Raw genomic sequence first — 15,793 nt, forward strand, 5'->3', positions numbered from 1 at the left:
AGGTTGATCTGCCGGTCTTTTTCATGTTTACCCTCTGATGGAGCATTTAGTGGGACATGACAACGTGCTTGAAGTCGAAAAACAACTACTACACATCATGGTTGAAATAACGACCACATCTTTTAGTAGCTCCTGTAAAGTCTGCAAAAAAAAAATTCTTTTGTTTGTTTGTTTTTTTACAGGAGAGACCGCTAGCTTCTTCAGCAACTGAAAAGGATAGCAAGCATTAGTTAGCCAGGTAGTTGACTTGCTAACTGCTTGACTTGTTGTACACTCGTCGTCCCCCATAATACAGTTGTGGTTTACATACACTCATGATCAGGATGAACGTCCTGGTAATTTTTGGCTTTTAATGAGTTCTTGATGATTTCTAACTGTTCCTTTGATTGTACAGTACAGAATAATTGTGGACAGTATACATCTTTATTGACTATAAATTAGATTTTTTTTCTCAACCACAGAGGGTTAATGTATACATATAGCCCCCATACTATACGGCTAATTTTCCCAAGGCCCCAACCTCAACCCTGTTGAAGATTTGTAGACTGGGTCTGTGACAGGAAACCAACTAATTTAAATGAACTCTGCCAAGAAGAGCGGTCAAATTTCCAGTCGGAATTATGACAGAAGCTTGTTGATGTATACCAAAAGCATACGGTCGAGGTACAACTTGCTAAGGGACATTTGACCAAATATTAGTAGGGGTGTATATATGTATGTGAGCCTGCATGTATACTTGTAGAATTAAGAGAAAATCTAAAATGAGTTTGAACTTGTGCATGTCATTAAAGATGTGTACTGTACAATAATACCATTCTAGAAAAAGAAGAGTTCAAAGACATCATTCAAAGCCCAAAATTGCCATGACACTCATGCTCACAATGAGTGTATGCAAACCACAACGGTGCACAAACAAACCATACGTTGACCATGACGTTGACACAGTACAAACATGCTTCCTCGAACAAGGTGGTCCTTTGAGCGAATGCTTGCGGGTTTGTTTATAAAGAAAATCAGTTGGCTTTTGAGCTACAAACTTGCACCAAAGGACATAGTAAACAATAATACTCATGTAGACTGGGAAGTGAATTGATGCTGAGTAAGTACTAAGACTCAGAAAGTGCCTGGACAGTTGATTAAAAGAAGGATGGATCCATGCTTTCATGATCACACCAAATTCTGTGCCAACCACCGCTGGAGGCAACAAACCAGGCAATATTTGTCTACTCTTCTATTGTCAAATGGTCCGTGCAAATTGTAGCTACAGTTTCCTATTCTTAGGTGACCGTGTGGTCTTCTGCTGCTGTAGGCCATCTGCTTCAAAGTTGAGTATGTTTCTGAAATTATCAGACCATGTTCAAAGTCACTTAAATCACCTTTCATCCCAATTCTGATGCTCAGTTTGAACTTCAGCTGGTCATTTTGACCACATCTACATGTCTAAATGCTTTGAGTTGCTGCCGTGTGATCGGCTGATAGGATATTTGTGTTAATGAGCAGTTGAACAGATGTAGTGGGTGAGTGTATGTAGCAACATTATCTCTATTTTGTTCTTCCTTGACTCCTGGAGGAATGATTTTCTCTGAAAGAAAGCACCACAGATGAGAGGCGTGAGAGAGAATAAGCAAAAAACCAAAACAATAAGAAAAATGTTTTTCTGAGAACTGACGCATTCTCAGATAAGCGTGAACTAAAATGAGATTTTCCACTTAAAAGCAGTGACACACTCATGATGGATACCTTTTGGCCACGACGGATCATTGCATAGGTTTAAATCTCGCTAATTCTGTGACACAGAAACTCTGCGGCTGGTGCACAGAAAGAGAGAGACGCAGAGGCTGGGGTGTTAGCACGAACGTATGGTAACGTAGGATATACCGAAGAGAAAGCTGAATCATGGTTAACCTCATTTCCCATACAGTAAGAATGAGTTAGCCTTCTCTAACAGTAAGCATAAGCTGAATAGCTGAATGTACGTAACATTTACCTATTTCTTTTTCTAACCTTAAAAAAACTACTTTATAGTTTTGCTAACCCTACGAAACATTACAAAAAGCATTGGCAATGACCCTAATGAGGTAACCAGATAAATTAAGCTTCCTGTATGTATAAAATGAGCAAAACATCTTAAAAATAGGAAATTCCCCAGTGCTTATGCTTAGCTCATTATGAACTTTTTTAAGATACAACAGTGGAAATGCAAGCACGAGGTACTGTAAGCTTCTATTTGACACAGCACGGTTATCTTATGTTTGGTTTTGCCTTGTGTACCTGCATTTGGAACAAAAAAAAAAGATCTTATCTGACTTTTGAAAACAGAAAACAGGAAAAAAAGAAGCAAAACATAAAATTTCATTATATTCTCAAAATCTGTCAACCTGATATTTCCATTAGAAGGTGTGAACTACATTATCATCGCCGTTGAGATTTTTATCGTGCCGTAAACTCACCAAGTCACAGTGAACCCAAGTTCAGGGTGGAAACAAAGCCTTATTTAGCATCAACCGACCTGTCTCCCCACCCACCTCCACCCCCACCCTACCCCACCCTCCCCACTCCCCCCACACCCCTTCCTCCCCGCGCAGTCTCAATCTCCCTTCCCACCTCTCACCACCTTTGCTGCTAACTGTTATTTCTGTTTTGTGGTTGCTCCAGTACAACTGCAGAGTAGATGAATGGGAGCTTTGTGTGTGTCTGTGTGTGCGTGTGTGTGTGCGTGTGTGTGTGTGTGTGTGTGTGTGTGTGTGTGTTTGTACGTGTGTGAGTGTTTAAGTTGCTTCTGGTGGGAAGGGTTCATTGTGTTTCACTAGCACGTGTTGTTTGACTAGTTATGAGTTGATGGATTGCTTAATCAGTAACAATAAAGCCAAATATTTCTTAAACGGCAGCCGTGGGAGAGGTAAGCAAACATGTCTTGTGATGCTTCTGAAACTCTCCTTTGAGGAATGCAACACTAGAACAATTCGTGCTCTCCAGTCCTGTAAACAAATACTATGTAAGATGGCACCAAGCCAGATATAACTCCCAAAAAAATTCCATCAAAATCAGCTGAGATATACAAGAAGCTGCTTGTTGTGTCAATATCTGACCATGCTCTGTGTGCTCCACTGACCAGAGCACAGTGTGTTCAGATAAACATAGCCTGAGCTTTGCATATGAAAATGAACCATGCAGGTGATAAAGGTGAGGGTACATAAGATGCGCGGCGTTGTGGATGTGACCCTAGTGGTGCTGCAGCTCACTCTGCACATGCACGTGTGGGTGTAGTGTGTTTAGTGTGTGTGTCTGTGTGCGCAGGATCAAACTCTCACACCCAGGAAGAGGCCCTGTTTCCCTTATCTAACGACAACAGAGCATGTGTCGCCATGGCCTCAGGCTGTGCTTTTTATGGGCTTTGTGTGTCTTTGTGTGTATGTGTGTGTGTGTGTGCCATGTTCATTGTTTGCCTATGTTCATTGTTTGCTTGGGGCGTGGCGCAACACCAGAATTGTTACTATAGTGTCTTTTCTCTTCGCTGTTTCTCTCTCCTCCTCCTATGTAACTCTGAAAATCTACAGCACTTTCTTTCTTTCTTTCTTTCTTTCTTTCTTTCTTTCTTTCTTTCTTTCTTTCTTTCTTTCTGTCTTTCCTCTGCATCTGTTTCCCTCTACTTTTTTAGTCTTTCTGTCTGTCATCCTTTGTGGCTTTGAACCAGCACTGACAAGTCGGGCAACATCAAATCCAGAGCCACATTGTCTCAGGTTCAGGTTCCTACGGCTTAATTGAACAGAGGACTGGTGAGAGAGAGGGAGAGAGAGAGAGAGAGAGGAAGAGAGAGAGAGGGGGAGAGGGATGTAAGAAAGAAATAAAGAGAAGAGGGGGAAGATGAGGAAGAAGGGTGCTCAAACAGGCATACATATTGCATGAGCCCTCACCACCACCACCACCACACCCCTTTCTTCACAGAATAGCTGTGTACTGTTCTGGGCTTATTAATTCCACTCGGTGAGAGAATTATTTTTAGAGACTTGGTGTACTGGCAAAGGCTTTTAAAGTCACAAATATTACATATTCTGCTTATAGATTCTCTTTTATTAACTGAAAAAGTAAAAAAAAAAAAAGTTGTTTCGGGTTGTTCTTTAACATGATAATGTATGGGGGGGGGGGGGGGGGGTTCTATACAGTTTTTCCTTTCTGAATGCTTTTACATACATTACAAAGGTCTGTAGGGTGTTGATTGCATAAACGTGCAAAGTTGCCGCCGATATCTGATTGTATCTGCGGCCACTGGCGTTGTGCTGTGATATTTAATAAGGTGGTAAACCCCAGTGGGCGTAATGTTCTATGATAATGCAGTTCTCCTGTCATAATGAAAGAAATAATAGGGAAATCTCTCATGTTTGTCTATACTGTATAATTGGTTTGTTGTTATCTATACTTATACATATTTTAACAACATTAAAACTTTACAGCTGACATAGATCGTTCTAATGTTGTAAATCTATAAGTTTATTAAGTTTTGAGCAGTTTATTCTGTACCCATGGTTAGTAATGTATAATTTGATATAATGCATTGCATATGGAAGCTTAGTATGTCAGCTGAATGAGACATTTTCCCTTTAAAGTGTAGCTGGAAAAAGAGACAAGTAGCATAAAATTCCTCAAACTAATTATATCCCAGTATTTATTTATTTATTTATATTCTTGTGACTGACCGGTGACACATGACCTATATATGTTGCTCATTTCTACTATGTGGGCTAAATGTTTAGTACTAAATAAAAGTTACATGCCAGATGTGACGGGGGTTTCTTACTCTTTTTGACAAATGTACTGCCTCACACCATTTTCTGGAAGTGTCATTAACTTTCACTGGGAAGCCAGTTCAGATAATGCCATATGCTATTTAGCATATCCATGACATCACTGCACCGTATTTGCATTCTAGCTAGTTCAGCCAGCTGTTTGCGTCTCTCCTACTCTCTGTGCTGACATATACTGTATTTTCATACAGGCAAATTTCCAATAAAGCTCTTCTCATTTACATATTTCTGCTTATGAGACAATGGAACAAGTGTGAAATAATGACAGGAAGGTGACCAATTAAGACTCCCTCGTTAACAGGCAGCCGATTCCAAGATGCACTTCTGCACTGCTGAAATCCTGAGTTTTATAACCTTGACATCCTCTGACAAAAATTACCATACACTTATGTTACAGATAATGCCAATTTGGATATATTTACATGCAAAGTGATCACTTGAAAGGAAGTAAAATGGCTCAGCTGCGGTGCGGACGGTTGAATGTGCTACTGCCACTCAGCGAGCGCAAAGAGTTGTGCCTGCGGCAGAAAAGCAAGAGCTCGTGCTCATGGGGCAGCCCTGCAGCCCAGTAGTAACATAAATGTACTTATGTACTTTTCACAATTCCTGCAGCCCATAGAGACAGGCTTGTAATAAAATGCTTAATGAACCGAACTTGAAATAAACGCAGCCGCTAATATTAGCAAGCATGTGATTGTGTATTTGACATAATTACGTCCAGTTGTGTAAATTCAGCCAAATTGTTGTGATGCTTTGTAGCTTTTGACATTTTTCATTACTACAAGGTGATTTGTCTCTCTAATCACTGAGCAGTTTGGGCGTTACACAGACACCCAGAGCAGTTGAACTCCACCCCACCCTCTTCACAAACAGATGTTTCCTAGAAGTCTCGTGTTGTCCGTCAATCAAACGCGATCCTCGGCGGACTCTGTAATTCTGCCTCCAATTCCGTCATCAGCTGTCTCAAAAATATAAGATAAAAGATCCCAGCATTGTATTGCCCCATTACCACTGTGTAAATATTACATGTTTTCCCTGGATATGCTAGTTAGCATTACTTCCACCTTGTGGCTTCATTATTTTTGAAACGCTCGATGATTGCACGGCATGACCTAGTTCTGGGACTCTGTCTCTCCGTCTCTCTCTGTCACTGTCTTTACTTTCTCACTTCTCTACCTAATTTACTCATTCTGTGTGTCTCTCTTTTTTTATGCCCTCTCTACAGCTCCACCTCATTTTCTTTTCACACTGAACCTGTCTACCTCCCTTTTTTTGTCATTTATTCATTGTCTTTCTCCATTTACTGCCTCAGCATTGCCTTCATCCTTTCAGGCTGCCTCTGTTCTGCCTCTGTGTTACTCATCCTCCTTCTCTCCCATGTATGCATTCTTTATTTCTCAATTTGTCTCTCTTCCACAGCCTATTATTATTTTTCTGTTCTCACCCCCTCTCCTTCCCCCCTCTCTCGCTCTCTCTACCCCTCCCTTCTTCTCCATGTTTTTATTCCTCTCTACCAGCACCACGTGTGCCACGGAGGGAAACATCGCGAGCAGTGGTCCCTGCTGAACAATTACCATGCAAAGCAATCCAAATAGAGATGTTTGCCGAAAACAACATGTGTGTAATTACTGCTTAATGAGGCCCTTGTCTCAGGCAGAATGCCCAATTAGACTGCCGATGAGAAAGTGATGCCAAGGCCCGGTGAAGAAAGAGAGAAAAGATGGGGCAAAGAGGAGTAGGCAGGGAGACAGAGAAGTGGAAGTAAGGAGGTTGCAACATGGAGAAAAGGGTGTCGAGGATGAGAAACACGGGGGGAAAATGGAGCAAGGGGAACATGAGAAACTGTGAAAAAAGGAAGGATGTGGAAAGAAAGATGGAGAGACTGAGGGGAAAGGGGAAAGATGAAGAGAAAGGGGAATGAGAGAATTTCTGCGGTGTATATGTGGAGTAATGGCAGAGTTGATAGCATTGAGCCGAGGATAAATTGGCATATTAAGTGGGAGAGTGAGGAACTGCTAAGGAGAGCTATCAAAAGGAGCAAGAGGAAAGAGCTTTACATTGCAGTCTGTGGGCAGCCATGTTGAAGCACAAAATGGTTGACCTTTCTGGGCAGTTTGAGCCTTTTTTTGGTGAATATTGCATTATAGATGTAATTGGTGGAAATAAACATTATCTCACTTCATTTGTTCCTTCAGAGCAGGGCAGAAACAAACGCCGTTGAGGATTCGCTCTTGAAGAATTCACGTGGCAGAGTTAGCTGTAATGAGAGCCGTGGCGGCGTTCGCGGGGTTGAAAATGCCATTGTTCGCAGTCGCTTTTTATCCGAGAGAATCTTATTCTGAAAAAACTCTCGGAATGGCTTTATGTCACCAGTGATATCAAAGTGGATTTCAATGGAATGAAATTGCTCAGTTAGGCGATGACAAGAGGCTTTCATGTGCGGAGTGAAGAGTTTATTGCAGCTATGTCACCAAGGTCAACATTAGTTTGGCCCTCTCAGCGAGCGGCAGTCACTTCCCGCCGCAGTTCGGTCAGATGATAGACACCGGCATGCTTGATTAAGCAAATTAGCAGCTTTAGCATGTGGCATTGAACAATTATCAGTTTAATGTGAAGATGAGATGTCAGGGTTTTTATTTTCCAGCTGCTGGTGCAGTGATGTTGGATTAATCATGTCAGGTGTGAACGAGGCTTAAATGCACCTCTTGTGTCAGTTTCATGTTTTCGTATGAATTTAATCATTAGAATAACCAAGTGAATCCTCGCCTGGGTTTCCACAGTATGCATCGTTAGCCAAGCATTGCCCCGAGGCAGGAACTCATTCCCCCGTCCTTTCTCCTACAATAATGTACAGTAATTTCTCTTTCTCACCACTCACACGCTCATTTGCTTCGACTTTTTCCTGTCTACAAGCGCAGATATTAGATTTCCCCCTCAGGAATTCTGCCCATTTCCGTCCATTAGTCTACTTATTTGGTCACTGTTTTTGAGCAGGTATATGTTATGATCCATTTGCGTCCACTCATATCCAGTGCGTGTCTATTTTTCAAGGCTTTGGCCGCTTTCGTTGCCGACACAAAGCAGACCACCCGAAATGAAAAGGGCCTCCCATATCTTCACATCTGAGGAATTTGACATGGAGCGCTGTGTAGTTTGATCGTGTTTTTTCTCCTGTCTGTTCCCGAGTCAACTGCGCAGTCATATTGCAAAGAACGGCCTCCATCAACAAACAAAAAAAGGGAGCTTTATTTGGCACATTGAGTTTCTACGTGTACGTGTGTTCACGTGCAACACTACCCGCTCCAGTCAAGGTTTTTTCTATTTGCCGCAAGTGCGCGGTGACAAACCTTGATGCCTTTGGAAGCCAAGAGCATTTCATAACGATGCTCTCCTTAACGTGGTCACAGCTTTTCAGTCACCTTGGCAGCACACAGGTTCCGTTACCGAGCCGTTTGTGGCGGCTGAATCTTATTTCCGCTTGAGCTAAAAACAGAATCCGTCTGTGGTTTTTTTCTTTATTCGTAGCGCACTCATAGTTGATCTCGATGGGGAATTTAGCTCAGTAACATGCTAGACATGAAGGCTAGCATGTTGCATGAAACTCTGAAATGGTGACCCAGTGTTGCTTCCCAGCATCCCCGTGGGTCAAAAGTAATTTGTTGTTATGTGAGTCCTAACCCCATGACAAGCAATGTTTTGGCACCTGCAGCAAGCGATCCTTCATTGCCTGATTAGCTCAAATCTAAAGACGCAGCATGCCCTCGTGCTACACACACACACCAACACACATGTGCAAGCCTCTAAGCCACGCACACTTTACTACAGTAAGCACTCACAGATTCACCCGCACTCATTCTCTTTCTCGCACACACACAGCACAGCCCAGAGGGAAAAGCCCATCTCTCATCACTTTGCTCATGTAGCCTAATTACCGGCCCGCTGACGAAACAGTAATTACCCATGCTGCCATGCCACCACGAGGTTTAACCAAAGTGACAAAGTCATTAGTCTCACACTTCAGGCCACCCATAAAGAGCTTTTCCTCTTTAGTACCTCTTTCACAGACCCACCACCCTTTTTTTTTTAAAAAAAAAACCTCTTCTTGCATACAATGTTTATTTCTTTTTTTCTTTTTTCTGTTCACAGTTTGATGGTGACAACATGTACATGAATGACAATAACCAAGAGTTTCGGTCACCAAACCAGGTAAGATCGCCCACGTCTTTTCCTGTAAGCCCTGCAGACTTAAATAAATAAATGTCTGAGTAAGCTGATGTAACCCTTTAACAAGAAGAGTTTATGGATTGTTATGTTTGGGTGTAGACTGGAAAATGTGAAATGTACACATTTCTCAGTGAAGAAAAGTGGAAAATGGACAAACAAACCATGTGGTTAGCATGAGAGGAAAACACAAGTCAAAAGTGATGTGTCGCCTTTTTACCGCCACTGTTGTGGGCACATTTCCAAGTTATGCTCTTGTCTCTGTGGAAATTCTGAACATTAATAAAAAATGACTATGTCCACCAGTTTCTTTCTCATAGGCCTGCATCAGAAATGTTTCCATCATTTGATGTGACAGTCAGTGTGTTTCACAAGGTTTCAGATCAGATTTAAATATTAAATATATGATTGGAAGGTTTGATTCTTAATAACTTAAAAGTTAAATTTTTTTATATCTATTTAACGTCTGATGGATTAATCCATAAGCCCTCACAGTTTTGGCAACATGTCAGCCCACTGAACCAGACAAAGCAGCAGTAATAGTTTACAATAACAAGCTAGTTGGATCTCTGGTCCCACTCTGGAGCATCATGGTCCCAGTCGCACATAGACTCAGTGAATAAGACAGGATCGGTGCTGAGTGCTCCCAGCTGGTAGATGGGAACACATGGCTGGACATATGGCAGAATTCAGAGCTCCAGGATTTGTTGATCCAGCAGCAAGGTCTTCATGTCCTGACAAAACACGATGAGGTGGAAGCTCCACATCAATTAGCGCTTTTCCAAATAAGTCAGGCCAAGGACAGCAGGATCCATACACACCTTCAATCACACACAGACATAGACACGCACACACTGTTTCATATAAACATACTCGTTTACTGTAAAAGGAAGTGACACGTTTTCTGACACAAAGTAATTCACAAGTTATAAGCTCACGTGCAAGAAGCTGTGTAGTTTCAGTCGTGTGAAAATCGTGCACTTTCTAATATGGGCAAAGCGCCGGTAACTGTGAAAGCACACTGAAATAATGCATTGCCCCCATAAGGATCAGCATAACCATCATGACTATTAAACCACTATCCCAAGATTAAGGGTCAGTTCACCCACTTTGCAAAACATATCTTTTTGCCTATTCCTTTATGATGCAGAGAGGCATTTTCCCGGATTTTTAAAAAGAGGAAGGCGCAATGAGGTCTAACAATTCGGACAGGATCCCACCACAATCTAGCTGCTGCTGGTAAAGATACACATGATACACTGATTGGCTTGCTTGAGGTGGAGGACTAGGTGCACAAAAGAGTCCACATGGGATAATAAAAGATGAGCAGTGAGATTTATAGTACACAGAGTGGAGACAGATTGATTTGAAGTAGACGGGCGAAAAGATGATTGGACTAGAGCAGTGATGTCAGCATTGAGTTTTACAACACGGGAAAGGGGAAGCGATGTGAAGAATAGACTAGCAGCCAAACACCTGGGAAATGGATAGATGTTCAAGATACATCTAAAACTTTTTCCTGGGTATTCCAGATAATCTAAGATTGATGCTTTAATCTGTTTTTCAAAGTTTGCTTTAAATTTTTTTTTAATCTTGTTTTGTAAATTGTGTAACTGACCCTTTAAAAGTTAATGTATTTATAACACCAACCCCTCCCAAAACATGCCTCTACTCTGACAGCCCTTTGAAGAAGTAAAGATCCGGCAAAATGCCCTCACTTTCTAAAAATGTGCTTAGTCTCACGATGTAACATTTAAATTGGGCCTTTTGATGAACAAGAACATATGTACGTGCTCTTAAACACACCCACATATATACCCATAAACCCGTACACACATGTTCTCATAAAAAACCCTCACACATGCATTCACACGCCATCATCCTATAGCCGTAAGATTGCCTTTCCTTTGATGTTGGGATTGAGTAACTATAGTGAGAGGTCGAGCAGGAGCTTTAGCAGCTTATTGTCTACTTACGGCGCACATCGGAGACCTCGACGTCCATCGTTGTTAGCTACATTTCCAAATCTGCCCTAATTATGTCACTTATATGCATTTGCTTGTGCTAATTGGGATAAATGTCCAGCTTTGTAGTTTCCCAGCTGCAGCGGTCATATGTCAATCACCAACACCCACTCCAGGTCTGCAGTGTTGTGTCAACAAATACCTTCTTAGTGGATAAGGCAATTTGGGCTTTTCAAAACATGTCAGTTGCAGCTCTGTCGGTGCTGTCAAATAGACTCTTACACACCAGTTCTGAATAGCACTCTGAACACAGAGTTCGCTGTTTGGTGCCTGATCCTTTAATAGAGAACATTAAACGTGAGATTTCAAAGAGGATGTGCACCTTTTGCTCAGGAGCTAATGGTTGCAAAGGGTTTTTAGCACATTTAATAAACTATATTATGCTAAAAAAAAAACCAATAAAGGTGTGACCATTGTGTGAATTTTCTCTTTCCCTTGCACTCTCTCTTTTTTTTAAACAACCATCCACTACTATTTGCTGCTTTTGTCACCTAATAGATAATATCTTTAGGTCTTGGATTGATGATCAAGTAATACAAGCACAAAAAACATGATACATTGAGCTTTTTTGGGCTATTTTCTTACTAATAACAAAAATAATCATAAAAATGAACCCCTGCTGAGAACTACCTGACTGGCATTTTTCAATAGGGAAGTTTTCTTTAGTCTAACTACATAAAAGCTTCCCTTAACAATTTTGCGAGGGCTGTCCAAATCATTATATTTTAGCTGAGTTGTGTAGTATTTTATTCGTATACTGAGATTTCAGAAGAGGTTAACCCATGTATTTCTTCAAAGTCATAACATTCAGGGAATGTGTCTGCATTTTCTTTTTGCAAAATTCGTTCTGACCGCTCGCTGTGTATACAAGTCAATCATTTCCCAATTGACGCTTATGCATTAGCTGTGCGGCGGTTTGTTACATGTGGTTTTCTTTTGAAGTGAAATCAGGCAAATTAGAGGTTCAAGTATATGATACCGTATTTCCCGGACTACAAAGCGCACCTAAATATTAGCCGCACAAGCTAAAATCAGGGGAAAATCCTGTTTTGTACATACATTAGCCGCACCTGACCAAAAGCCGCAGGTGTTTCAATGTTGACTTATCATATGTAAGAGAATATGCACAAAGGGAATTGTCAGGAAAGAGATGGCTGTTTGGAGACATCACTTTTATTAATATTTTGAAAAACAAGTTATGGGTACATATTTGCACATGTAGTACATAACAATAACCTACAGCACACCAGAACAATAGATTCGGCCTACCTTTTAGGCTCAGGTGCAGTGACACAGCTTTAACAAGAAGAAAAGTCAGTCATTCACCACCATCTTTCTCTTCTTCCTACGCACTAAAACCACCAAAGTCCTCTTCTCCAGTGTCGGATACAAACAGGCTCATGATGGCTTCGTCATCCACTCTTCTTCTCTCCTTCGTTGTCACTTTCAAAACCAAAGAAATCCTCATTGTCAGTGTCAGAGTCGAACACCCTCAGAAGGGCCGTGGCGGTGTCCTCCTCTCCATCATGCAGCAGTCCAGCCCTTCAAAATCCGTTGGTGATCGTGGATGTTTTCACACTTTTCCACGCTGTCAGAATCCACCGGTGGAGTTGGGCATAACTTGCTTTTTGGGCATAACTTGCAAGTTTATCGCCGCTCATCATCCACGACTCCCGCTGAACGCGTAGCGCTACTTTGAAGTTTGTTTTTCGCGCTACTTCGTACGGCACTACGTTGCCTGGCGGACGGACATGTGACTAACATACCACTCTTGAACCCCGATCCTTCCGCCAGGCAACGTAGTGCCGTACAACAGCGGAACACACAAAACAAATCGTCTTACGATATGACAAAAATCACGGACAATCCATAGAAAAGCCGCACCTGACTAAAAGCCGCAGGGTTCAAAGCTTGTGCAAAAAGTAGCGGCTTATAGCCCGACATTTACGGTAAATTTATATGATTTTCTGCGTCGGGTTGTAGCGGTGATTACTGTGTAATAAAGAAACCCAGATTAAATATATTCAGTATATTCGTAAACAATAATCACCAATCATAAGGAGTATATAACTTTTTAAAATGCTTTCCCTACTTTCTAAGATTAAACCAATCCCCAGCTGTGTGTGTAAAAAAAATATGGGCTTCCTGTTACTTCTTTTCTATTTATTCTGTGTGAATAGCACAGTAGAGACTGATATTCTTTGGTCTTGTCGACAATGCTCAGAAATACTCGACCATCACAATTGGTAAAGCTTTTTGTGAAAGAAGCCCATAAGCTTTAATGCAGGTTTTAACACTGCAGTAAGATACCCAGCCAAGCCTTTACATGATGTGCGCCTGTGAAAAAGGTGCATGTAGCCAGAACAGAGACTCCTTTGTTTGCATGTCTGGGGTCTTCCACGGCGTACACACTGAGGTAACAGTCCAACACAGCCAGAAGATTGCATTACACATAACATCTCTGTGCTTTTTAAAAGTGAAAACCACAAATCAGAAACAGTTTTGATGGGGCAGCTCAATGTACACCTGGACACAGTCCACTCAAGCAAGATGTTTTCAAGGCTTTAAATACTGTATGGTCTCTGTACAAAATATGCATGCATACTGCACACATGGGCAGTTTGATGGAATTAATATTTTCCATGTGGTTTTTCCTGTTGCGATTTCAGCTTATAAGCAAAAGTGTGGGTGGGTTATTATGTTTACTGGCTTTGCTTGTATCTGCCCACACACACAAAGCTAAGTCGATAGTTTGTAGAAATAAAGATTATGAAATATCTCAATTATCCCAATTAACTAAAACATGTTTGTGTAAGCAATAAAGAGTTTTAAATCACTTTCCTGACTCCAGACCTCCAGCGTGCCATATGTCACATTTCTTCTTTTTTTTTCTTTCAGTTAAACACACGGACGTCTAGTGTGCGCTTATTGACTGCTAACTCCCCAGCTATAAAAACAATGAGCCAATCAGCCAATTTTCTGACTGGGGTAAAAAAAGTGAATATTGTTTACAGAAATTCCTAAATCAGCACTTTTTTTTTCCTTCCCAGAAATGTGAAAGTGTTGTTTTGAACAATAATTACTGCAACTTCTGTGTTAACTGAAAGTGACAAAAATATGACAATCTCTGCTGGAGGCAAAATAAACCCCAACTCAGAAAGAAAAACTGTTGAATTTCAGTCTTAATGATATAATGAAAATGGCAGCGTGCTAATATCAGCCTTGTATATGTAAAATAATGCTGGTTGCACTGTATATTTTTGCAGCACTGTAACAGCGGCATGGGAACGATCACAGCCAAACCAAAATGGCTTCCTTCACCCACGCCAACACAAATTCTAATTTTGTATAAAGAGAAGTGCTCGTGATTTGGATTCATATCAGCCCGATCAGTCTGCAGGATTTCACTGACTTTTACGTTCGTATATATTTCTCTAGATTTTTTGCACACCTCCCCTCGCCCTAAAGTGTAATAAGAGTCTGTGTGAAGAAGTCCATGTGTGTATATGTGCGTGCTGAGGATGAAGCCAAAAAACTGAAGATAGGAAGGAAAATTTATTTAGACAAATATTAGAGAAGGAAAAAATGAGCCAGTGGCATGGGGTCGAGGGGGGCATACTTGTTGCATTGTATCCCATTGCAGAAGACAAAGCTTTGGGGCCACTAGTCCTTGGAGAAGCAGCAAGTTTCAGCCTGTTTATGCCATTGCATTTTTGGCTTCAAGGTGTCTCGCTGAGCTGCGCGTCTCTATTGATTTGGCTGACTTTAGGAGAACAGTGGCTGATGGTCGAGATCAGAATAGAAATCTAACTTGTTGGATGCAGACTTGATCTTTTTTCTCTTCATTCTTCTTTTTCAGGCTATAGTTCAGTCTGTTTATTTTTGTATATTTCTTAAGTCTGCCACTCCACCCAGCGCCTTTGTCCCGAAACTGTATTGCTTTCACACATGTGGATTTGACTAAGCTTCATATGCACAAACTAGTACGTCGGCAGTCGCTTTGGATGCACTTCAGTTCAGCTGAGTGAAAATTTGTTGGCTTTATGGTTTGGTCAATAAGGAATTTGTTAAAGAGTTATTATACATCGCATTTCAAACCACTTTTCTTTTGTATAGAAAATTTATTTTCCTTAAAAAATAAAAGTGCTTTGTCTACCTTAAAACTGAAGTTAAATGCTACATTTGTTTATTACTTGTAATGCAAAAGTCAATCAAATGAGTAAATTTACCTTAGCACAGAACGTAAGTTTAGTACATGAATAACTTTTTTTTTTAAAGAAGAACCTTTTCACAGGACTCTATGCAATCCTATTGACGACTAAGTACACCCTTACTGCGTTCATCTAAAGTGAGAAGGTAAGTAGCAGCCAGATGTTGAAATCAACTGCACTTGATTAACTGATAATCAGCAAGCAATGCTGCAGTTATCATGTTAAACGCTAAAATTCAATACATTTGGAAAAAAACAGAACAAGTATGGCTTGTTTGGAAGGTTTGCCAGGAGAAAGTGTTTTGTCTGTAAAAAATGAAAAAGAAACCAACAGAAAAACATGACAGCATGGCTTAGATTTGCATCCGAACAAATTACGAGACTTATGGAACAACGCCCTTTTGGCAGAAGAGACCAAAGTGAAGGTGTTTGACCAGAGTTCACAGCTCCCCATTTGGCAAAAACCAAAGACACCATATTAGCACAAACACCTCACGCAAACTGTCAAGCATGGTGGTGGAGGGGTGATGATTTGG

At 41.0% G+C, this 15,793-nt stretch overlaps 1 protein-coding gene across 4 annotated transcripts in view; it reads left to right on the forward strand.

Annotated features, from left to right (window-relative positions):
• The window catches only part of LOC146610434 (TOX high mobility group box family member 2-like), an 85,695-nt gene that overhangs the window by 35,067 nt on the left and 34,835 nt on the right, over positions 1–15,793 (forward strand). For all 4 annotated transcript variants that reach the window (XM_085344368.1, XM_085344369.1, XM_085344366.1 and 1 more), the window contains one exon: positions 8,949–9,008. In XM_085344368.1, coding sequence (XP_085200494.1) covers positions 8,949–9,008 — 60 coding nt within the window. The remainder of the gene's footprint in view (positions 1–8,948; positions 9,009–15,793) is intronic.

This window comes from Diplotaxodon limnothrissa, linkage group LG20 (assembly GCF_057381915.1).
Source record: "Diplotaxodon limnothrissa isolate DT_005_m linkage group LG20, D_limnothrissa_male_GT1.1, whole genome shotgun sequence".
NCBI lineage: Eukaryota > Metazoa > Chordata > Actinopteri > Cichliformes > Cichlidae > Diplotaxodon > Diplotaxodon limnothrissa.